This window comes from Drosophila persimilis, unplaced genomic scaffold, assembly GCF_003286085.1.
Source record: "Drosophila persimilis strain 14011-0111.01,24,50 unplaced genomic scaffold, DperRS2 tig00000002-arrow-pilon, whole genome shotgun sequence".
In the NCBI taxonomy this organism is placed as follows: Eukaryota; Metazoa; Arthropoda; class Insecta; order Diptera; family Drosophilidae; genus Drosophila; species Drosophila persimilis.
In genome coordinates this window covers 13,938,780-13,961,750 of record NW_020825289.1, presented here as the reverse complement: position 1 = coordinate 13,961,750, position 22,971 = coordinate 13,938,780, and the positions used below count along the sequence as shown (strand labels likewise).

Below are 22,971 nucleotides of genomic sequence, written 5' to 3'. Positions count from 1 at the left end.
AAACGGCTGGACATGTCCTTATGGTATCCATATGGTATCCCTTGTAAAGTGTATGCACAATATTCTATATAGAAATTCCTTTCCACTCAACAAAAGGCATCTCCCAGAAGAGGCCCCAAAATTAATGTCAACTTCAAACAGCAACCCCTATCTCTCTCTGTTTCTCGCTTTCCCTATCTTTCTTCTTATCTCTCCCTTTTCGATCTCTTGCATTGTAATATTTTTGAGGGCCGCCTCGAAAATAATGAAAAGGCAAACGAATTTTAAGTGCAGGCCAAAAATAACACAAATAAATGCCGCAGCCGTAGCTGAAAGGGAAGGAAATTGTTAAGAGCAAAGACTCGGAAAATAAGCCAAAGCCAAAGGACATAACTCAAAAAAAATGGAGCAAAAGCAAGGCAGAAGAAGAATATAAGAAGTAAAAAAGAAGGAAAAAAGCGAGAAAAACGAATCTTGGCGGGGGCCAAAACAATCCGCGCGTCTTGAAAGCCAAAAGAAATTAGCATAGAAAAAGGATTTGCTCGCTAATTTCACTTTAATGTAAAGACGCGGCCAAGACGCAGGACGCCGGCAGAAGGACGATGAAGACGTCGCACCCATTACGTCACTTTTATCTCTGACTCTGTCTGCGTCTGCTCTCTCTCTGGTGTCCTTTCAGTCGCTTCTTCCTCTGTTATTTATGGTATTATTAGTGGGTCCAAAGCTGCAGATCGTAGCCGCCGCTTTCCCTCCTCTCTCGGGGTAGCAAAACAAAGTGCTAATGCCCTCGGCTAATTATACATCATTTGTTACGCGCCGAGTGCGCCGCTGCCGCTTCTTCCGCTTCCGGTTCATACTTTTTCTGTGTGTGTCTGTGTCACAGCATCTTTCATCATTGGCTCAACATTTTTCTCATCTGTTTTCTCTCTTTTTGCGTTGCAGGTCCGCCCGTTCTTTCCGAGTCCATAATGGGCACCGTCGGCCTACTTCCCTGCAACGTGACGCCGCCCATTTACGAGGATCGTGTGGCATTGGTAATCTGGTACAAGGTGGGCCTGAAGACGCCCATTTACAGGTGAGTCGTAAGAGTTTTTAAGTCCTCTTCTTTAAGCTTTTGTGTCAACTACAGGCCGTAGCCTCACACCGAACTTTGACCGCAAATACATTTTCACAGAGATACACAAACACACACACACGAATTCAGTGGGGAGTGTGGGGTGGGTTCATAAATAAACAAAATTGATTACCACAGACAACTTTTGACGCACTCAACCCGCTCGCCACTCAATTCACAAAAGCACACGCACACGCCCATACACACAGACACAGACAGATAGACATACGAGATACGAGAGCAGACAGACACACATAAACACACACACAGATACAGCAAACACAGACAGATACACAACAGATGAGGCAGAAAATGACAACATTATAGGAGAGGAGAGGCAAGGCAAGGACCTGCACATGTCAGGTTTTTCATTTTCATTTTCATTTTGATTTAATGTCTGCTAATTAAGGCATACGTTCCCCACTCTTTCCCGAAATGTTCGCCCATCTATGCATCGTCTGGCATGGAAATTAGCATAACTAGAAAATTATACAGAGAGGCTGGACCAGGACCGCCACACAGAAATTGATGAAAGTTTTCCCTGGAAAACGGGTGGCCAGGGGGTGGCTGCTCCAAGGTTACATTTCGACAGCACAAAAACTTTTTCAATTATTCATGTCTGACATTATGTTCGGCTTCTTGTACAAGTATCTCACAGATACACACGTTCTAGTTCCATTTCCATTTCCAGTTACATAGTACATCAAAGGCGTGAAACTTTAATTGGATTTGTCCGCCATCAAGAGCAGAGAAGAGAAGACAGCAAGGGGCATGTGTGTGGGGCGCTGATTAGCTGATTGCCAGGCGGCGGCTAAAACTAATTGAACTTTCGGTTAGGGCAGGGCAGAGCAGGGAAGGGCAGGGCAGGGTCGTCCGCTCTTCATGGGCGGACTTCCAAGGCAAATGACTATAGCAAAAATACTCGTCTCGCAGTAATTAGCGTTGCACAACGATACGCGGCAATGGCCAACTCTTGTTGGTAATTAAAAACCACTCAGCAAGTAAATTAATCATAAAAGAAACTCCAGAAAAGCCATCGCAATCGCCTCCCATCCTCTAGCCACTATTTCGGGCCACATTCGGCCAGAGCTCTGTACTTGGGGAGCATTTAATTTTCAGCTCGATTCTAGTCCGTCAATGCCATTGACTTTTTATTGCCCCAGCGTCAGGACAGGCGATGGCCAGAACCTCATTATGTGCCACTGAAACACTGCCCTCCGCCTTTCTTCTTTCTCCCCTCGCCACTTTCTCTAGTCAAGAGCTACCCTGCGCAAGCAGCAAGAATCAAGATTCAAGAGTCGTTCCCGCCATATGTTCATGAACAAATCAAAATTGAAAAGCAATAAAACACAGACTCTAGCAATTGGAAAAGCTGTCAGAGAAAAAAGAGAGGTGGCAAAGACGGCCATAGAGAAGGGTAGCAGGAGAAAACTGCCATTGATATGTACAATGTACATAGATGGAAAGAGCTGCAGTTAAGATCTACTCATGTGAAAAGCGAATTTATGTGGAATTCTTAGGGGAGTGCGGCCCTTTGCAGAAATTATTGACTAATTTTAGCAACCATCTGATTGCCGTTCCAATGATTAATTCATAAATTGCATGTGGGCGAAATCTAGATTAAGCTGGCAGTAAAATCCCTCGATTAAAATTACTGTTGCCCCGGTTCATGGAGCTGAATATTACAACGATTGCTGCATAATTAACTACGAGTATATGTTGACTGTGAAGAGAGAGAGAGAGAGGCAGCTTTAAAACCCAATTAACTTGGCCACTTGGCTAAATGTTGACCTAAATCAGGAGCCTCACTTGCCGCCACACGCCACTCGCCGATAGCACTACCCCCTCGAGGCACTCTTTCGTCTCTCTCTCTCTCTCTGGCTCGAAACTTTTTAAAAAGCAAGCCAGAAATAGCCATCCAAACTTTAAGACCATTGATTGACCACCAAAATGAACTCATTACAACGCGAAATTCTCCAAATATCAATGGAAGTTAATCAATAATCGGAAAATTCAAGCGAAAAACAATAAATTTAAATGGAGGTGCGGAAGTGGTAGGGAGGGGGTGGTGGGGGGTTATTAATTCATTGCAGAACCCAATTACGAGGGGAAAAACTTTCATCAGGCCCCACCTTTTGTTTTCATTTGAAAAATCCCATTTAAAATCTCTTTCTCTCTCTCTCACTCTTTCTGACGCTTTTGCTTCCATTTTCCTTTTTTTTCCAGTGTGGATACAAGGGACTCGAACTTTGACCGGGGCACCCACTGGTCAGACGAAACGTATCGGGAACGGCTGTCCTTTAACGTGACAGGCCGTGCCGGCACGCTGAGCATCAAGTCAACAACGGAGGACGATACGGGCGAATACCGGTGCCGCGTAGACTTCCAGAAGAGTCCGACGCGTAACTCCAAAGTGAATTTAACAGTCATAAGTAAGTACAGTATTGAGATGCACGTACTCTCCATGTTGCAGGGGTAGGCGGGGCAGGGCCTGCAGCATAAGTGAGCAGCTAATTTGTGCAGCGACATGTCCTGTGGCCAGCGACCCTTGGGCCAACCGCAGCCACCACTCAGCTCTTGGACAAACACATTAGTTACAGAAGAAGATGCCAACTGTATGCTCGGGCTGCCAACTTTTCCTCTACCCTCCAATCCCCTATGGGAGGGGGCTCTGAAAACAGCTTTTAAAGTGCAAACTTGGCCAAAAGTTGCAGCTTCCAGAGGGTTAAAGCTGGCCAAAGAGAGAGCGCAGAGAAGGGACAAGTTTTGAATTGAATTTTTGTTGGCATTTCAATGGATTTTTCCCTATTTTTTGAGCTCCTTCTCTCTGTCTCTCAAGGAATTGATTCGTTGGGAATTGGGCGCAGAAAAAGAGTAGAAATTTAGAGCACAGAATCTTCAAATCGGTACTGTTTCTTAGCCCCTTTAACCACTTAACTTCTACTAAGAAATTTAGAATGAAATTTTATGATGAAAGTAGTGAAAATACTTTAGCAAAACTACCCTTACCCAAAAACCCTTACTCGAAAATCCCATTTTTGTGGCTATAACTTTCGTATTTCCAATTATTATACATATTAACTATTCCCATCGCAGGGGTATCCCATGCCTCGGTAGCTCTGCTCTCTTTAGCCCTCTTTCTTCTTTGGATAATCCCCTTCTATGAGGAGCCTTCGCCAATTGCAATTTCATTCCTTGTGTTTTTCTCCAGGAATGCGGGAGCCACCTGTGCACTGAGGCAGTGGCAGTGGCTGTGGCTTGCAATTTACCATTAAAATTTATATGCGTTTCCAAAGGCGTTTAGTCGACGAGATATATAGCCAAAAGAGAGCAGAAGAACGGAGAGGGCCATGGACCGAATGGTCGAATATTGTTTGGTAAATAGTGGCTGCTGCTGCTTCTGCTGCCAGATGAAGCGTAAACGTGGGGCACGAGACAGGGCGTGGCGGCTGTGTTTTACCAACTCCTTGAGCATGTTCTACATGCCCCACACAAAACCAAGGGGCTTGGAGCACGGGGAATGTGTGTGTGTGTGTGTGGCTGTGACATGTGAAGCGTAAAACCAACGCAGGATTTACAGAACTTTGTATGGAAAAAACTTTAAAGAAGATATTAGATTAAAAGTTGCCCCTAGGCCCCACTCCCGGGGTGTTTCGGAAAGTTTTTGCTGTTGCTAATGCGAGCGGAGGGGAAGTAGGGTTAGTAGAGAGCGGATCGCCCCCTGCAAATATGCCAGCAAAATGGGGGATAATCGGAGGGTTAGGACACACACATAGCCAAGTGGATAAACGGTCTGAAAGAGCAGTCAAAATAATGCCAAGTGGCAAGAGCAAAACAAGCAAATTTGGCTGCACGAAAATTAAAAGTTTGTCCAACATGTCGACGTAAATGTACGGGCCTTCATCTTACGGCCCAAAAAGGAATGCAGTCAGGTGGGTCCGGGAAAAACTTTGGGTGCACTTTCCTAGAGAAATTCTGTGTCTCGTCACTAATTCCCTTACCATTTTTCGCCCCGACAGTTCCGCCCGAGTCCGTCATCATTTTGGACAGCAAGGGGGCCACCATCAAGGACCACACACTGGGGCCCTACAACGAGGGATCCGCCATTAACATTACGTGCGTGGCCATCGGCGGTAAGTCCTTTTTCAGCAGCAGCGGCGGCCACGTGTCTGTCTCTCTCTCTGTGGGGAAAAGTGTTGACGCTGTGACGCGCGCTTCTTGTGTCTGACAATTAAAAGTGATGAGAGCGCGCGGGCAAGCTGCAGGCGAAGGATTTTCACATTTTCACATTTTATTTAATTTCCACACGGCTAGCTGTCTGCTGCATGCCACACATGGATACCCATCGAGACAGACAGACACAGACAGAGAGGGAGAGGGTGAGGGAGAGGGAGAGGGTGAGGGAGAGGGGCAGACACAATGGCCCCACAAATTGCATTGAGAGCACTTGAAAATTGCTAAAAGCCAAACAAGACAACAAATGAAACAGCGAAAGGCACTTGTGCACACACAATCACAACCATTTCACCCACTAAACCACACACACACACACAGCCACTTCTTGCAGTTTCTGAACAAACAACAGAAAACGGAGGCATCCTCTGCTGAAATGCCAAGGAAAAGGACTCGCCAAGTCCAAGCCGTATAACAAACATATCAGTTTCAAACACATACACACACCACCACGCCACATGCCACACCACCACACCACACAATCACCTCCCCATCTTACCACACACTCGATAATTCTTTCTCTCGTTCGTTGTTCGGCGTTGTCGTGCAGGTCGGCCACAGCCGAGGGTTACCTGGCTGCATGGGAATACCATCTACAAGAACGCCAGTGTGGGCCAGTCCCTCTCGGAGCGGAGGGTGGGCAATGTCCTATCGCTGGCGCGCCTGGAGCGCAGGAATCTCCACATGCAGCTTACGTGTCGGGCGGAGAACAATAATTTGACAACGCCAATTATCAGCAGCGTTGTCCTCGACATGAACTGTGAGTGTGCCAGTGCCAGTTCCGGTGCCAGTGAGAGTGCCAGTAGTCCCTTAGGTTCCCCACTCTAAGTCGCATTTGTGTATCTGTATCTTTCAGTGCGTCCTTTGATTGTTAAGCTGCAGGGCGAGAACCGGCCCCTGTCGGCAGGAAATTCTTATCAACTGAGTTGCGTTGTCATCGGGGCACGTCCAGCGCCGACGATTACCTGGTGGAAGGGCAGCAGCCCCATGAAGAACACCCACGAGATTGTAAGTGAACACAGAACACAATACGACCAAAAGGAAGGAAAACCGAAACCTCCTCTACAGCCCCTCGAAGTTCTAGATACGACTGGAAGGTATCCTGTTTCAAATCAGGATAGATAAAGTATTATTCTCTAAGGATTTCATTAAATTATTAAGCGCAAAGCCTATATGGCTTTCCTATGGATTCCTATGAATCGATATTGTTAAAATTCAAACTCCAAGTAGATTTAATCTTCTAGAACGCTTCGAATCTATCAGCGAAAGTGATGCCCTTTACAGATACTCTTCACTTGAATGGAATTGCGTTGATTCCCATACAAAATATTCATATAAATTCAGGAGAACTCTCCGATTCATCCTCATTCAGTTCCTGGGCATACCCTGTTCTGCTACCCTCTGTGTAATGTTTATAAACATGCAAATTTGAAATGCCTGTCAGCCCTGTTAATGGCAGGCCCGGATGCAAAGTTTTGCTACCCTCCTGAAATGGGAGAGCTGAGCAGTACACATGCTTTTGCGGTAATTGAAGCTGGAGCTGAGGCCTGAACGGCAGTCACGTACCAGTCAACGGGGCTCCAATTAAAAGCAGCCCCCAATCTTTGCCGATGAAACGTGCCTGAACCCGTTCGACAACCCTTTCGTGGGGCCCTTTCCTTTGTCTTGACTGCTTTTAATTTTGGCTTGTGTTCTTTCCACAGGCCAATCCGGATGGAAATATGACCACCTCGGTGCTAACATTCACGCCCACCATCGATGATCGCGGCAAGTTCCTGTCCTGCCGCGCCGAACAGAGCATGATACCCGAATCGGGCATGGAGGATGGCTGGAAATTGGACATTTATCGTGAGTTTTGCGTTATCCTGATTAAATATTAAATGTTTTCCTCGCGCTCTAGCAACTTTTTAATGAAAACGAAAGCACAAAAGCGGGCCATCGGGGGCATTGCTTTAAAAAAAAGGGAACACTGTAAAAAATAGCTGGCCCACACTTTCTATAGGTTTTCCTTCGATTTCCCTCGCCCGCTGCTGCTGCGGCAAGTTTTGGCAAATTAATTTCCAGCGGCGGCGAAACTTTTGCACAAAACTTGCGAAACTTTTTAACCCGCCACAAGCACCGCAAGCAGCGGCAGCGGCCATAGCCAGAGTCATCTTAACGCTTTTACAGTTTTCCGACCTGTTTGCACGAAATTTAAATGGCCAAAAGCACCAACGGGGCGCCATTCCAGCGAGAGGTCTGAACCGCTTCCTGTTTGCCCTGAAAGTGCGGTTTTTGTTGCCTACCTTTTTACTTTTCAGCCTGCCACCCTCTGGCCTTGTTTCAATTGAAATATCTGCCCCCTAAAGGGGCACGCAGGCAGTGAATGGGGGATTGGGCCTGGGCTTGGGTTGTTTGCACAATTTGATAGATTGCTTAATAAGCTTAATTGATTCGCATTCGCGCTACAATTCTGAATTAATCAAGTTAAAATTTGACTCCCAGTAACTCAGCACTCCCCAGTGCCTCACCCAATCATCCGCATTGGGGCTCGGAAAAATCAACATTTTTAAGGTCTAATTGCCTGCTTGGCCAAAAGCACCGAAAAATACACAATATTAACAAGAGAGTAGGCCGTTGTTGGAGGGTTACGACAAGGAGATACCTTGGAATTTCTGGAAGTTAAGAGAATTGTGGGAGAATGAAAGATAATCGATACATAATGATACATAATACGGATGGTACCACTAAAGAGTTCCATTAAAAACACATTCACATTCACAGAAGAAACTTGAATCGTACATACATGTATGACGTACCCATAACTTATCAATTTAGACATTCGGTCGCAAAACCCAAACAAAAATAGTGCAATTAAATACAATTACTAGCTATTCGAATTCAATCGAAATGAATGTTAACATTTAAGTAAAAAAAAACAATGTTTTTGCAATTTCCACATTTTTGTAATTTGTAAATCGAAATGAAAATATGAACATTTTTAGTGTTTTTTCTCCGTGTGTGGTCGTAGCAGTCATAGTGTAGTATTTTCAGGAATATTATCCATTTTCTAGTCTCTTTTGGCTGTTACATACCCCAACCACAGGCTCAATATACCCCGAAAACACAGCAGATATCTCTGAAGTACAGACAAACAAAGTAGCAGACGGATGGATGGCGTAGGGTGAGGGGCATGGCATTTTCTACAACTTAAATGGCCGTCTAATTTGTGGGGCTTACACAATAATTACACCTTTTGCTTGGGATTCGAGGGATTCGGGAAGCGAGGGCCACTTTCGTGTGTCTGGGCGCGGGCGATGGCGACTCAAAGTAATTGGCTTTGAGAGCATCAGCTGCCATGGCATCCGCTAACTCTCACTCCTTTTGAGTTTATCTTTTGCTAACGAGAGATGATTCCTGGTTTATCCCCACACAGATATCCCCGTTGTGAGCCTGGAGCTGGGCACCAACTCCCTGAATGCTACGCTGCGCGAGGGCATCGATGTCTTCTTCGAGTGCAACATCAAGTCGAATCCGTGGATCTACAAAGTCAGTTGGCGGCACAATGTAAGTGGAAATGAGGGAGATATCCGATTTCGCCAATAAGTAGATGGAATAATGGTATTTCTCAAGTGCTGTTGGGACTACAACATGAACATGCTGTGAACAGTAATTTTTAAATAAAAAATGACACGTTTTCTATGGAATAAGTCGAATGAAAAGAGGAGGCTCATTCACTGAATAATCATCTGCGGAAAACTTTTCCTTTTTTTTTGGCTGCCTTAAACACCATATTATTATTGTAATTCTCATTATATTTTGCCCATAAATTACCTTCTGCTGGGGGCTGGATCTGTAATTGTTGCATATTTCAGGTGTGCCACAAAAATTGAATTCTAAAACGAAAATTGAATGCCACCCACACCGGCACATATAGAATTTGTTACTGAATTATCCCCCGCACTTGGGAAATTTATGCAGCCGGATGCCTAATTTATTCCGGCTTCCTCAATCAGCCGCACGGCCACTGCCACTGCCGTTGCCAGGGGCATGCATCGTTCAACCGTTCAATGTTCAACGTATGCGGGGTGCCACATACCACATAAAAGTGTTATTAGCCTGAGAAATTAAATTTATTTCAATTCCCGGCAGTTATCCGTAAATTGAATTTCGATTTCACATTTTGCACATTTTCAATTTGCGCTTTCCATTATCCCGACTAAAATTTCCACTCGCTTTTTGCCTTCGTTTCTCCCGCAGGGTGCCATCCTAGCCAACAATCCCGCCGAAGGCATCGCCGTGTCCAACCAGAGTTTGGTGCTGCAGAACGCCAGCCGGGCCCGCAGCGGCATCTACACCTGTGTGGGGAGCAACCGGGAGGGCGACGGCGAGAGCAATCCCGTCCAGCTGGACATACGATGTGAGTAGTCGTAGTCCCCGAAGGACTGGAGCGAATTAATTAAAGGCCCGAACAAAGTGTTAATTTGCATAACATCTTAATCAAAAAGGAATTGCCATTTTTGTGATTGCAATTTGTAGCAAACACGTTGCACAATGCCATTACATCACAGTCGAGAGACTTGTCTGACTTATCCTATATCTTTTTGCCTGTCAGGGACGACAAATTGCATCGGATAAATAAAATAAATCAATTAAACGGCATACCAGTTGTCCGCAGTTGGCCGGAATGTTGTTGTTGCAACAATTCCTTTAAATATTTAATGCCATCCCAGCAGCAAAAGCAGAATCAACTTCTGGATCTCTCTGGTTGCAGCCGTCGAATGTTTTGCTTTAATTATGCAAATTTCTTGCCAATTCAATTTCATCTTTCGATTCCTGTACCATTTTGCAGTTGCACCTGTCTGCCGTGGCGGCCAGAGGACAACTTACAGCTCCGGGCGCCACGAGACGGTGAAGGTGGCCTGCGAGATCGATGCCAATCCCATGGAGGCCACCTACGTGTGGAAGTTTAATGCCAGCCAGGGCGAAACCGTGGACATACCCGCCTCCCAGGTGGCCGTCGACAGGGGCAGGAGCATCGCCCACTACACGCCCATGACGGAGAATGTAAGTTCCACATCCGCATTTCCCCAACCCCTCTTGTACTTTTAGGGGTCATATAAATCAGCCCATCGCTGGGGTAGAGAGTGGAGGCGGACACATAATTTTCCAAACGAGTTGCGGTTTTGAATTTTCAATTAAGACTGAAGAGACGAGTGTCGCCATCGGCCATCGGCCAACGGCCAACGGTGTTGCATGTTACATTTTGCATGCATAAATTAAGCCAACGAAATGCATTGTCACTCAACCGGCACTACGGCTACCCGCTCCTGCTCATCCGTGTCCTTCTTTGCTTTTCCAGGACTACGGAACACTGTTGTGTTGGGCCACCAACGAGATTGGCGATCAAAGTGACCCCTGCGTGTACACAATAGTCCCTGCAGGTGAGTGTTGCATCCCTCTTCTTGGGGCACGGGGGTGAGGGAGTGCCATCCGCTTTTCATTTTGGTTCAGTTTTTGCTTATGCTTTTGTTATTCCTGGGGGGATGACTCCCTTCAGTGCTTATTTGCCGATGACTTTGGCACTTTTGGCCATTTTGGAACTCCTGGTCCTCCGTCCGGGATTAGACGGGAGCTGTGGCATATTGATTCTCGAGGCTGCAAAGCTGGAAAGCTGAAATATTGGGGGATATGCAATTTGCTGGCTCGTTGTTGATCTCCTATGCTATGCTGTGTGTCTCAGCAAGAATAATGGAAATAATCGAAATAATCGTTGGATTTTCTGCTATCTTTTTTCTTTCTGTGTGTGTTTTCCCCGTCATAGGCGAACCGGATCCGTTGCTAAATTGCACGGTACTCAATCAGACATCGACGGGCTTCCAAATCGAGTGCATCGAGGGCTTTGACGGTGGTCTGCAACAGGAATTTATAATGGAGGTTTATATGAATGGAACGACACGCAATCCAAAAGTTTCCAGATTAAAGTGAGTGGAGCGAATTTGAAGGAAGAAGGAAGAAAGCAGAGAGAGAAGGAGGCATGGAGATGTGCATAGAGACATCGAAATGGACACAGAGCAATCAGAATCACACGCCGTGTGACTTTTGCATTACAACAAACCCAACGATGCGTGGCATTGGGCAGTGGGATGCTCTGGACATGACCATGTCCCATGAACCATTTCCCATTTCCTCTTTTCGAATGTGCATTTCCATGTGATGCCTCTTGGCTCTTGCCTCATGGCTCTTGGCTTTTTTGTGGTTATCGATTCGATTCCCCTTCCACGTTTTGCAGCCGACCGTACTTCGAGGTGAGCGGCCTAGTGCCCGGCATGGGCTACAATGTCTTCCTCATCGCCAACAACACCAAGGGACGGAGCAATGCGACCATTTTGCAGGTCTACACACTGAAGGATCCCGAAAAGCAGACGGGTGAGTGTCCTTAGGCAGGATCCTGGGTCCCCGCATTTGTCATTTCCCAAGGGGGAAATGGAACCAAAATTGAACCACAACTCGTGTGATGCGGGACTGGGTTTCTCTGTCTTCCGTTTCGTTTCGGCGAAGTGCCCTACGTACGTTTGAAAATTTTCTGCATGTCCTGAGTTCCGGCTGCTGGCTGCTGGTTCGTTTTCTGGGTCCTGTTCTGCCTATAAATTAATTGACGCTGGTTTTGCATTTACTGCTCTTTCATTTCTCTTTTAATTTGCTTTAAATTCCCTCACTTCCGCCTTTGACACTGTTTCCTTTCCCTTTTTTGCTTTACGCTTTGTCCTTTTTCTTATTTTTCTTTTTCTTTATGTCTTCTTCTTCCTTTTCCCTATTTTGGCTTATTCTGTGGCATGCTTTCCAGTCAGAATCACATTTACAAAGTTCTATCAGGGACGCAGGCCCACAACCACCGCGATGGCCACCACCAGCGACTGCATATGCGATGAGGAGGAGTTCCTTGGAGTGGGGAAGGGCAAGGTCTTGGGCCACGATGCGGGCACGGCAGTGCAGGAGCAGGATGAGGAGCAGGCAGAAGGTAGCGGTGGCACCTATTTCTCAATTATATTTTATTAAATCTAATTTCAGTTATTATTTTTATTATTTTGACTTTATTCAGTAGTTTTATTAATTTCTTGCATGTTTATTTCTTATCATTATTTATATTATATTTATTTATTTCAATATATTTTTATTTTACTGCACTTTTATAATATGCAATTTTTTTTTAGTTATTTACTTTTGAATACTGTTTTCTTGAGTATTTTTCCTCTGCATGGAATCTGTATAATTTTCATTTAAACACACACACATAAATCCGGTGTCGAAGCGGGATTTATTATTTTCTTTACCGCATCATTCCCCTTTCCGTATCGTTCCGTCCATTGTTTTTCCATCTAGAAATGCTTCACACTGTGGGATTGTGGGACACCGAGACACAAATTAGTAACCTTAACACTGGTGGGGCTTACAGTGGACCCTCATAAGAGAGTAGGGCACACATGCAGCTCATTAAAGCGACACTAAATTTGAGGCACGTGCGGCTGGAACTGGCAACAACAGATATCTACATATATGCGGCAGAGCCAAAGGAAGAGCCAGGAACCAAGAATGGAAGGTAGTTAGTAGCTCATAAAACAATGCCAGGACGAAGGGGCAGAGACAGAGAGAGAGGCAGTTACAGACATAGGAAAACAAGAAAAATCAACATTAGTGCCCGAAGCTGAATATACTCTACTTCTATTAGCATATTACCATACGAATAGATATACCCCTTGGAGATGTAACATGCCTCACAAACAGTTAGAAAATAGTGTAACAGCCTTTCTGAAAGAGCACTCCAGCAGGAGAGTAAAAGGAAAGAGTGTTCCGAGGAAGGGAGCACAACAATATAAAGAAATATGTATCCCGCGCTCATTCTACCATCTCTGGGGCTCTCTTTCGCCCTCTTTTTTTTCTCTCTTCCATTTTATTGCACACCCGCATCGCAGACCTGTCGCTGGCCTATGCACCCGTCATCGAGGACATCCGGCCTTTCCTGGGCATCCTAGCGGGCATTGTGGGCAGCGTGTTCCTGGTGGCGCTCATCATTGTGATTGTGGTGCGAGTGCGCGGCTCAACGGGACGCGATCGCAATAATTACTCGCATCCAGGCAGCGGAGGAGGAGGTGGCACTGGCAGTGGCGCTACTGGCAGTGCGGGAATCGGAGGTCCTGGTGGCACCACCGCCAATGGCAATGGCAGTCTGGGCCTCCTCGCGAGCAACAATAATGGAAGTCTGGGCATCGGCGGCACCCTTGCCCACAATGGCGGACAATCAGTGCAGGATATGCATCGCATCGGCAGGGACACCTGCCACGTGACGAGCAGTCTGGATAGCATTGACAAGAATCCGGACATCATACCGCAAGGTGGGTTGGGTGAGTTCCACAGGTGCCCTGTGCCCCCATCGTCAAAGGTCTCTAGCCTTTTCTCTCTCTCTCTCTCTCTCTTGTCTCTCTCCCATCCCATTTCTCTTGCAACAGATGGCCACGACGTGGACGATGAGTGGACAACGAAGGGTCACAGTCGCGCCTATGCCACGGCTGCCCTGGCCGAACAGAACGCCGTCATTACCTCCAGCACCTATGATCACCTGATGCCCACGTATGCGGTGGTCGACAAGAAGACCGGGGGCCCGCCTCCCGGCCATGGCCCCTATATACAGTATAATACGCTTATACCCGTTAGCAAAATGGGCGCTTACGCCAATCAACATCAGCAGCAGCAACAGCAGCATACACATCCGCACCAGCATCAGCATCAGCACCAGCTTCAGGGAGTGCCGCAGCAACAGAAGGTACGAGCCCCTAATCCGCTCTTAGTCGGCGGACAAACATTTAACCTTTTAACCCGTACCACATGTGGCAGAGACTCATCTTAATTTATGACCCAATGAACAGCACAGGTTGGAACCCATCCCTCTCCTAAGGAGGGGTTGGGGTTTGGTTTCGGGTCTCGGGTTAAGTGGTTTTTATAGCCAGTTTATTGTTTAAGCCACAATTGATGGGCAGCCGAATTCAATGGCATGCTTTGCTGATTGAAGTTGCCCCAAAAAACACTGAAAGAACTAGGTTTCATTGGAAATTAATGGCTTCTAGGGATAGCAAAATGTATATGTATCAGTATGTATTTTCTATATATATTTCTCTTTAGAAGCTGCTGTCATTTCAATGGCAGAACGCAGAAGAAATATTTCCAACGAACCTTGAAGAAATGCTCCCTGAAGGTCGCCCAGAGAAAAGACAACAACAAAATAATATTCAGAGAAACAGAGAGAGGTAGAGAAAAAGAGAGAGAAAAAACTATAATTTGAAAATCATTTAAGTAGAAATTTCTACTCTGTATGTAAGGCCCCGCCCACACTTACACGCCCAGTGGGAGCTTCCAAGTCAGCAGCAGCTCCAGGAGCAAGAGCCACAGCTGCAGCAATATAAATTTTCCATTTGCGAATTTAATAAAAATAAGTTGCAGGCGGACAGCAGAAGCAGTAGAGGCAGCAGCAGCAACGGACTCCAAAGCAGAAATAGGTACAAGGAAAACCAGAGAAAACGCTAAGGAGCCAAAGGATGCGCGCATCCTGATGTGCCTTGTGTGTGGCTCTGGCTCCGGTCTGGCCCTGGGTCTGGTTCAGCTGCTTCTGCACCAAAATGCAATAAGCGGCCAAGTGTTGAGGTTGGAAAGGGAAAATGTGCGAATGTGGCAAGGGAAAGCCAGGAGTAGGAGTGGGAGTGGGGACAGTGTTGGTTAGCTGTTGAAGGCAGACACATTACAAACAGGCGCTGCATATGGGGCGTTTCCCCGGAAAAACACTGGCAGACATCACTTCAAGTGAAGCCGATCAAAAACTGTAGTAATTATCCTTTAAAGCCAAAAGCAGGAAAGCGAGAAAAGTGGGAATCCAATGCTGCGGACAGTCGTATTGATACGAGACCTTACCACCTGACAATTATCCAACTGATTGACGTTCCACACGTACTCTTATCTCAATCTATATCTATATCCTCTCGTTTTTCCAGACTGAACTAAGCTACAGCGATTTGACAGCTCCGATGGTGGGCAGTGCCGTGGGCGTCCAGCGTTTGGCACCGTACTGCAGCGCCACATTGGGCAGGCCAGGCCGGGGTCAGACGGAGCTGAAGCGGGCCGAACCGAATATCTACTCGCAGGTAAATGTCATGATGGATGATGAGATACTGGCCGACCTCCAGGCGGCCACAGCGGCCGGTGGCAGCTATGTGGCCGGGGCTGTGGTGGACAATGTGGGCGGCCGTGGTGGCGCCTCCTGCTCCTCGGCTCTCTACCTACAAGGCTATGCCACGCGTGTGTAAGGGTTAGAGGGGGATCTGTCTCTTAAATGATATGTTTTTTTTGTTTTGATTTTTGTGTGTATTTTCGTTTAATAAACTTGAAGAGACCCTGGGATTCAAGAGTGTTTCCGTTCAAGTTCGGTTGCTGTGGCAAGTGTAAGCTGAAGCTGCAGCTGCAAGTGCGAGGACTTTTAATTACTTTTTACACAAAAGAGTCATAAGAAGAGAAAGGACCCTTCGGAAATCCATCAGATGCAACCCGAGACTGTGGCACAGACAGAGACACTCGTGGCAAATCAATAGAACGACAGCTGACACATACCCCAAAGAGAGAAAAAAGAGAATGCAATGCCAGCAACAGCAGCATCAGAAATATTCCTGAAAATTACGCATACGCACGGGTTCGATACGGAATTGAAGAGAAGGCAGAGGAGGATTCTATTAAGTGCAGAGTGATTCTGTTCAGGAGCTTAGGAGTGCAAAGGCAGAAGCTGTAATTCTGACAGATCTGTCAGATGATGAATGGGTAGGAACTAAACAGTTTAGAGCTTGAGGTATCTGTACATTTATTTTTGTGTGCCTGAAACTCTCCGCAAGTTATGATCCAATTGTCCAGCAAGGTTTCACAGAATATTCTTTGTCCTGTTTTCCTGCATTCCTGCTTCCCCAGCTCCCCAGCCCTGCAATTATCGTAATGACTCAACTTATGGCCACAAGGTTCAATTGGCAGCACATGCACTTAAATGGAACTTTCAGACATGGACCCGCAACAGGAGCACTACAGAAGCTGCGAGGGTACAACAGTTCTGGGCCAACCATTTCCACCTAATGACATTGTTTGGCTTTATTGTCATTTATTGGAGAGTTTTACATGACATGCAGAAGTTTTGCCAACAGCAGCTTCCAACCACCCCCTTTCTGCTGTTGGCCGTTTGATTTTGACCCTTATTTTTATTGGCAATTATTTTAAATTCGATTAAGTAGTCTGTTGGTTCTATTGTGTTAGAGTTTTGAGCACTGATTACTTTGTCATTAAAAGTGTGTGTAACCAGAAATTTAGTTAAAATCAACTTAAAGTTTAATGTTTGGCAGGAAAATCTATTTAGAGGGAAATATTTCGCAACATTTCATCGATATGTACAGAAATGGAAAACTCGTTCGACATACAACAAAAATTGGCCAGATTATATAGAATAACTAGGTCTATAAAGGTTTAGCTTCGAAATATCCTTCAAGTACAAAAAACTAAAATTATAGTTATTAATGATGCTGCAACTGTTTTCAAGTTCAATCCAATGAATGAGCAAATCTAGACCAAAAACATACCTTAATCGAACCGTAAAGGTGTCTACAATGTATTGCCTGTCGATTTTGTCTGAAATGTTTACTAGTTTGGCCAACAACTTGTTCGGCCTTCAATGTTAGAGTTATTTATAAATACATTTAATTTTATTAAAAGCCATCTCATCGAGAGCGTTCACGGAAGGACATAATTCTGTCTCCGTAAGGGGTGTATAAGCAAGCCGTACGGCAATATTTTATTATTATTATTGTAGTACCTTGCCGCACACAGGGAGGCAGGGTCAGAGGGGCACCACCGCAGAGTTGACGCTGGCCACAATATTGTATATGCGTGTGGCTAGCCACACACAGGAGTAAACAGCGAAGCAGTGGACTCCGCGAGAGTGGGCTTTGCTTTTCATTTCACCCCGTGACTAACCCTTGGGCCATATGTATATGAATCATCACATGACTAAAACCTCATTACCACTCTCTCCACACCACTCTCCTGCCCACACAGATCGATCTGGCACACCATCCCATGCCCATGTACTCCACCAGCCCGATGTTCGCCACGAACAGCACCATCACCGGAGTCACCATGTCACATCCATCACAAATGGCCACCTTCTCGCCGACGCCGCCGCCGCCCATCTTCACACACAGCGTGATGACCGCCACTGGCGAAAGTGGACTTCTCCAACCGGTGACCTGCATGGGTCTTGTGGCAGCCACATCTTCGGGAGCGGGACAACAGCACCAGCAACAGCACCAGCAACAGCACCAGCACCAGCACCAGACAACGGCAAATGGCGGAAACGGAAGCATTGTCGGCGTCAATGTGGGCATGAGCCTTTATGGCAGCGATGTGGTAAGTGGCAGTTTGATGTACTCGTACTGTCGGAACCTGTCCAGGACTCCTTGCCGCTCCATCCCCGGCTGCCCGCCCCTTGATGATAGCAGCACTCTCTCTTAATGTCCAAAACGTTGAAAGCATCAATATGCAAAGTGGATTTTCGGTGGCAAGGATTTTGAAGCAGGAAGCAGCAAGCAGGAAAGCATTTATCTTTGGCCCGATTTTGTTTTCGTTCTTTCGCCTTATAAATGGGGCAGCCGCTGGGGCAGAAAATGGCTTTTTGCGGTTCGCCTGATAAAAACCTGGCTAATAGAAAGGGCAGGGGAAAATAAAGGGTACTCGTATTCCCCTATCAGATTATTTTCATTCCTTCCCCTCAAATCCAAAAGTCCCATACAACTCCACTTTGTCTCCCGGTATATCTTCCATTACAATCGATTGGACAGTGGAAGTCCAGTGGCCCTCGAGAGCAGAGCATCGGCAGGCGCCCATCGATCAACAGATGACTCAAATTCCAGGATTCATCCGCTCATCCACTCCCTGACAATGCAATTTTCTGGCAATCCATAACCCTTGATCCCCTTTTGCACAGACAACTTGAAACTCTGTCGAAAAAAGAACCGACGAAAATTCATTCATTCGGGGTTCCGAGTGCGGTAAATGACCTCGGAATGTGCCACAGAAATGACAGCCGCAGAACAATAAAAAAAATATAATAATAATAACAGAAAATTCTTTGGCTCTCTCTTTCCCTGGGTTTTTCTCTCTTTCACGCGCTTTGTCTCTCTCATTCATTGTCTCTGTCAGTCGCGCTTTATAAATATGCCATTATGTGTACTCTTGGCCCAGCGCAATGCGATTCCAACAGCTCCTGGTCCTCATCCTGGTCGGGGTCCTTTGGCAATGCTTTGGCATTGCATTACCTCTTTAAGAAATAACTTTAGACTCGACACTGAAATACCTGGTACATTGTGGATGGAAGTGACCTTAAACGACTCTTTTCTGCACCATACAAAAAAAGATAGAAGCTCTTAGAACTAGTTTTCATCCGATTGCTGCGATATTTGGACTCGCAAAGTTTTTCATCTGCCTAGAATACCCTGAAATACATAGGGTACAATAAAACTTTACGCATTTTTACAACAATTCCATGCCAAAAGAACACTGCGGTGTGGCAACTTTGACTCTAATGATTGCAATTATTATGACCCGAATAGCAGGGCCAGCAAAACGCAAATGAACAGCAGAGACAAAAAACCAAACGAATCTACCAGGACAATGTTTTATTTAACTTTTTTCCTCCCATTTCTTGAGCTTTTCTCCTGCCACCCAAAAGGGCAGGACACGCTGTTGACGCTGTTGGCCCGCGGCACTGGTTGTGTTTTGGCCATTTGTTTCTTCGTTTCACGTTTGGCTTTTGATTACACTCTAAAAACAGTGCAAATATTGCATATATTTTAGGTTTATCTTCGGGTCTGGCTGTTTCTCTCAGTGTATGTTCGAATGATGTGCGCCTCGTTAATTTCTGAAGGAGACGGGCTCTTTAGTGTCTCATTTGTGTTGTTTATGCCTGTCCTGCCTGTCATCTTCTATCTGTCCTGTCTGTGGCTTTGCTATGCCTTGCCATATTCGCTTAAGCATCTATATCCATGTCTTTCAGGGCAAGCCGCAGCTGCTGAAGACCGTGCCCGAGGAGATGCACCATCAGCTGAATGGCGAGGATGTCCTGATCGCCCAGGATCGTAATCATGGCACCGGGACACGCTTCTGACGCTAAATATTAAGGAGTGGAAAGAGTGCAGGAGCAGCAGCTGATCGAAGAGGTTCCCAGTGAAGATCTGAGGCTACATCGGGGGAGGATACTCGTACCCCAAAGGATCATCGGAAGGTCAGCAAATCAAAAGAAAAGTCGGTAATCGGGGGAATAATTGGTAAACAAATTGACTATAAGTTGTATGTGATGGAGGAAGGATTGAAAGGATGATTTTAAAGGAGTCCGAGTACTGGATGAATGGTTAATGGAAGGAAGAACCTAGAACCTAGTTAGGGCACTTTTTAAGGGGCACAGTAGATGGATTGTGAGGATAAAAAGGAGAGCTGAAACCTGTAAAAAGATAACAATAAATACATTTTGCATGAAACAGAGAGCAGAAAACGGAAGCCAGAATGGGATTCCCCACTTAGTCCAGTAAGATGTCGTGTAAATTATGGAATACAATTAACATTTATAGCTATAATTATGGCTAAAAATTAATAAACATTTTGTAGCAGAGCAGACACTGCACTGCAGGAACGCAAAACTGAATTGTTAATATATTTTTAAAGAAAAGAACAGCAGCTTAAAGCGGCAGGAAAACGCGGAAAAACTTTTAGTAAAGTAAATCAATTCACGAATGTTGTTTACCCTTTGGTTCGTACTCCCAGAGAACCCCCAGATACATCCTCATTATCCACTCTTATGCTTGTAACTAAGGCATAAGACAACATACACTTACCAGACAGATAAATCAAATCCGAATAGATCTAAGACCCTTCCCCCTCTAGATTAGGTCAAATTGTAATTAAAAGAATCGTCAAAGAGAATTTAAAGAAAAATTAGTCTTAAGAAAAGGGGAGCCTCCCGAAGGAGCAGCAAATTCCAGTTTGCATTTTATACGTAAAGGAAAAACGAAAATCGAACTTAGTTTAAGCTACTTATAATAGTACTAAACACTAAATGGAGATATGAAAACATACATTTAAAATTAAACAATAAAATGGATAAAAAATAAAATCTAAAATGCCAAGCAGCTGCATGTAAAATATTTAACTGACAATGTAATAAGTTTTAGGCTAAAGTTAATAACAATTAAACCTAATAAAATGTATGAAACAAAACGAAGAAAAATTGTGACACTTTAGAGCTGGGTTTGGGGTCACATTCTATAATTTTATGAACCGAAAAGCCTCGTATCGGGAAAGATTTACTGCCAAAGACGCATCTTGTTGCCGAGGAATCCGTTTTTTCATTAAGATGCCATTCATTATCGACGCGTTAGGGTTTTAAACACGACAAAGGCAAAGAAAAAGACGAATCTGAAGCGAGGTTTTGGTTGGCTCTTGCACAAACGAATAGTGTGGTCCAGCAAATTCTATCAGTTCGAACATCAGAGAACTGGATTAAGTATGCTCGAACCTGCTCGATACCCTGCAAAAAGCGGGACTTCGAGATCTCATGTTCCGACATGCTCCAGCCAACACTTAATGGTCAGGTAGTGAGTGACTATGTTCTGTTACCATCCAAAATTTAACTAGAGTTCATTCCTTTTCTCCACTTATTTAACTTCAAAGTAAAGTGACCCCAAAATGGAACGAGGGTCCACTAGATTTCACCTTTTTTGGCCGGTAGAGGAATGCCTTCTGGCAGCAACAACAGTACGATGATGAGGAGGAGGAGCAAACATTTGCTGGGACACCGAACAATCAAATGTTGCACACTGATGTTCACGAACACGGCGACTGTAGTCTGGCAGCAGGAAAAAGGGCAGGAACTGTAACAGGAGCCAGGAATTGGGGCAGGAGGGACTGCGGATTGTTGCCTTGTAGCGCAGCAATCGGGTAAATATTGACAGGCCGCGTGAGCAAACACACGGAAACGGAAGTCAAGCTGAGCGACATGACCGCAAAGGAATAACAGTACCAGCCGCATCGAGAACATCCAGGACATCGAGGACAGGGACGACATCCAGGATAGCGCGCGATATCCACTAACCAAAGCACCGAGCATGGCCGATACTTCGTTCAAAACCTCTGTCACAGAGAGAGATGCGGCATGGCATGTAAATTTTGTATGCGAAAGCACTTAACACCATTTTCGCTTAAGCAATGAAAACAGGAAGCAACACAAGTGAGGGACCCCCTCGAAAGAGGCGACAGGCGATCCAAGGAGCCGCAGGAGTCACAGATCATAGTCCTGCCACTATCAGCAGTTATGAAACGCCTACCATCCAAAGTAAATTATGCAAATTTTGACCGCTCGACTCGTCGACGACTTGTACATTTTGGAGCAGCTTCAAGGGAGGTGGTCCTGCTACCTCCTTCGAGGTCCTGTTTAGATTTCCCATCCAGATATGCCACATGTATACCTATGTATATACCTATGCATTTATCTGTGTGTGTGCCTGTGTGTGTGAACCACAAATATTTGCCACGCGATTTTGCTCCTGCCGGAAGGAGCTTTCTGGTGTCAGGCAACAAGACCACACCCCACCCAAAGGGAGGGCGTGAGGCAGAGCGATAGAGCGGCAGAGAGTGGCAGAGTGGCGTTTACTCACCAAATTGAAATCGATTAATCAAAATACACCACATAAATTATAAATTAAAAGCCTGTTTATGCTCCTGGAGAGACATTCCTGCTCCAGCCTCCATCTCTGCGTTCTGTTGCCCCATCAATCAGGCGGCGCACCGCCGTACGGTGTACGGTACAGCAATTAAGCGACACAAAAGTCACACCGGAAATGGAAATGAAAATGCCAGCAGCCGCGCCATTGTATTTGCTGATGACATAAAAATTGCATTCAATTGCAGTTCTAAATCGTAAAAACTCGTAAATATTCAATATTCGATTCAAATGGAAAAGTAGAGGGAAGAGGGAATCCGGAATGAATGTTAAAGGCAACACAACAATGGAGAGGATGAAACATTGAATTAAACACTTAAGAGAAAATGTTACTCCCTTCTCCAATGCTTGTTTTTCCATAGTTTTCATTTTTTATTTTTAAAGCCTCGAACCGAAGAACAATCAATATCGTGCAACCGTATTCATATTTTGAATGTAGTTTCATTTTCCAAAACGAAAGGTTTCTACCCCAGGCAGCGATGAATGATGGATCAATGATGAAAAGTTCATGTATTCATGCAACATTTGGTTTTAATTGATTGTCGGAAATGACAAACGAGTTTTCTCCCCGCAACGATTTGCTTGATTTATGCCCGCGGAAAGCTAATAAAACGCTTTTACTGCCGCCGTCCAGGAAATACAACAAAAATTGCGTGCAATTAATGGAAATTCTTCTCCTTGTGTCGTTACTCTCTTAAGCCGCCATTAATGCACAGTCGCTCGTCTGTCTGTCAGAAGCGTGCGGCTGCACTGCAGTTTGTCTGATTTATAAGCCAACACTTACAGCAGTAAAGACAGGGAACAGAGAAGAGGGTAACCG

At 45.4% G+C, this 22,971-nt stretch overlaps 1 protein-coding gene across 7 annotated transcripts in view; it reads left to right on the top strand.

The window, feature by feature from the left end:
- Positions 1 to 20,595, top strand: part of LOC6593115 — a 61,153-nt gene extending 40,558 nt beyond the window's left edge. For 4 of the 7 annotated variants that reach the window (XM_026985258.1, XM_026985257.1, XM_026985256.1 and 1 more), the window contains exons 3-20: positions 922 to 1,054; positions 3,320 to 3,525; positions 5,113 to 5,226; positions 5,877 to 6,086; positions 6,183 to 6,334; positions 7,030 to 7,174; positions 8,742 to 8,872; positions 9,566 to 9,725; positions 10,158 to 10,372; positions 10,668 to 10,749; positions 11,130 to 11,289; positions 11,598 to 11,734; positions 12,153 to 12,326; positions 13,279 to 13,707; positions 13,813 to 14,126; positions 15,346 to 15,495; positions 17,438 to 17,788; positions 19,434 to 20,595. In XM_026985258.1, coding sequence (XP_026841059.1) covers positions 922 to 1,054; positions 3,320 to 3,525; positions 5,113 to 5,226; positions 5,877 to 6,086; positions 6,183 to 6,334; positions 7,030 to 7,174; positions 8,742 to 8,872; positions 9,566 to 9,725; positions 10,158 to 10,372; positions 10,668 to 10,749; positions 11,130 to 11,289; positions 11,598 to 11,734; positions 12,153 to 12,326; positions 13,279 to 13,707; positions 13,813 to 14,126; positions 15,346 to 15,495; positions 17,438 to 17,788; positions 19,434 to 19,544 — 3,374 coding nt within the window. In that variant the 3' untranslated portion in view covers positions 19,545 to 20,595. Of the gene's footprint in view, positions 1 to 921; positions 1,055 to 3,319; positions 3,526 to 5,112; positions 5,227 to 5,876; positions 6,087 to 6,182; positions 6,335 to 7,029; positions 7,175 to 8,741; positions 8,873 to 9,565; positions 9,726 to 10,157; positions 10,373 to 10,667; positions 10,750 to 11,129; positions 11,290 to 11,597; positions 11,735 to 12,152; positions 12,327 to 13,278; positions 13,708 to 13,812; positions 14,127 to 15,345; positions 15,652 to 17,437; positions 17,789 to 19,433 lie in introns of all 7 variants that reach the window. The other 3 variants (XM_026985261.1, XM_026985259.1, XM_026985260.1) reach the window with 3 other exon arrangements.
- The last annotated feature ends 2,376 nt before the right edge of the window (positions 20,596 to 22,971 follow it).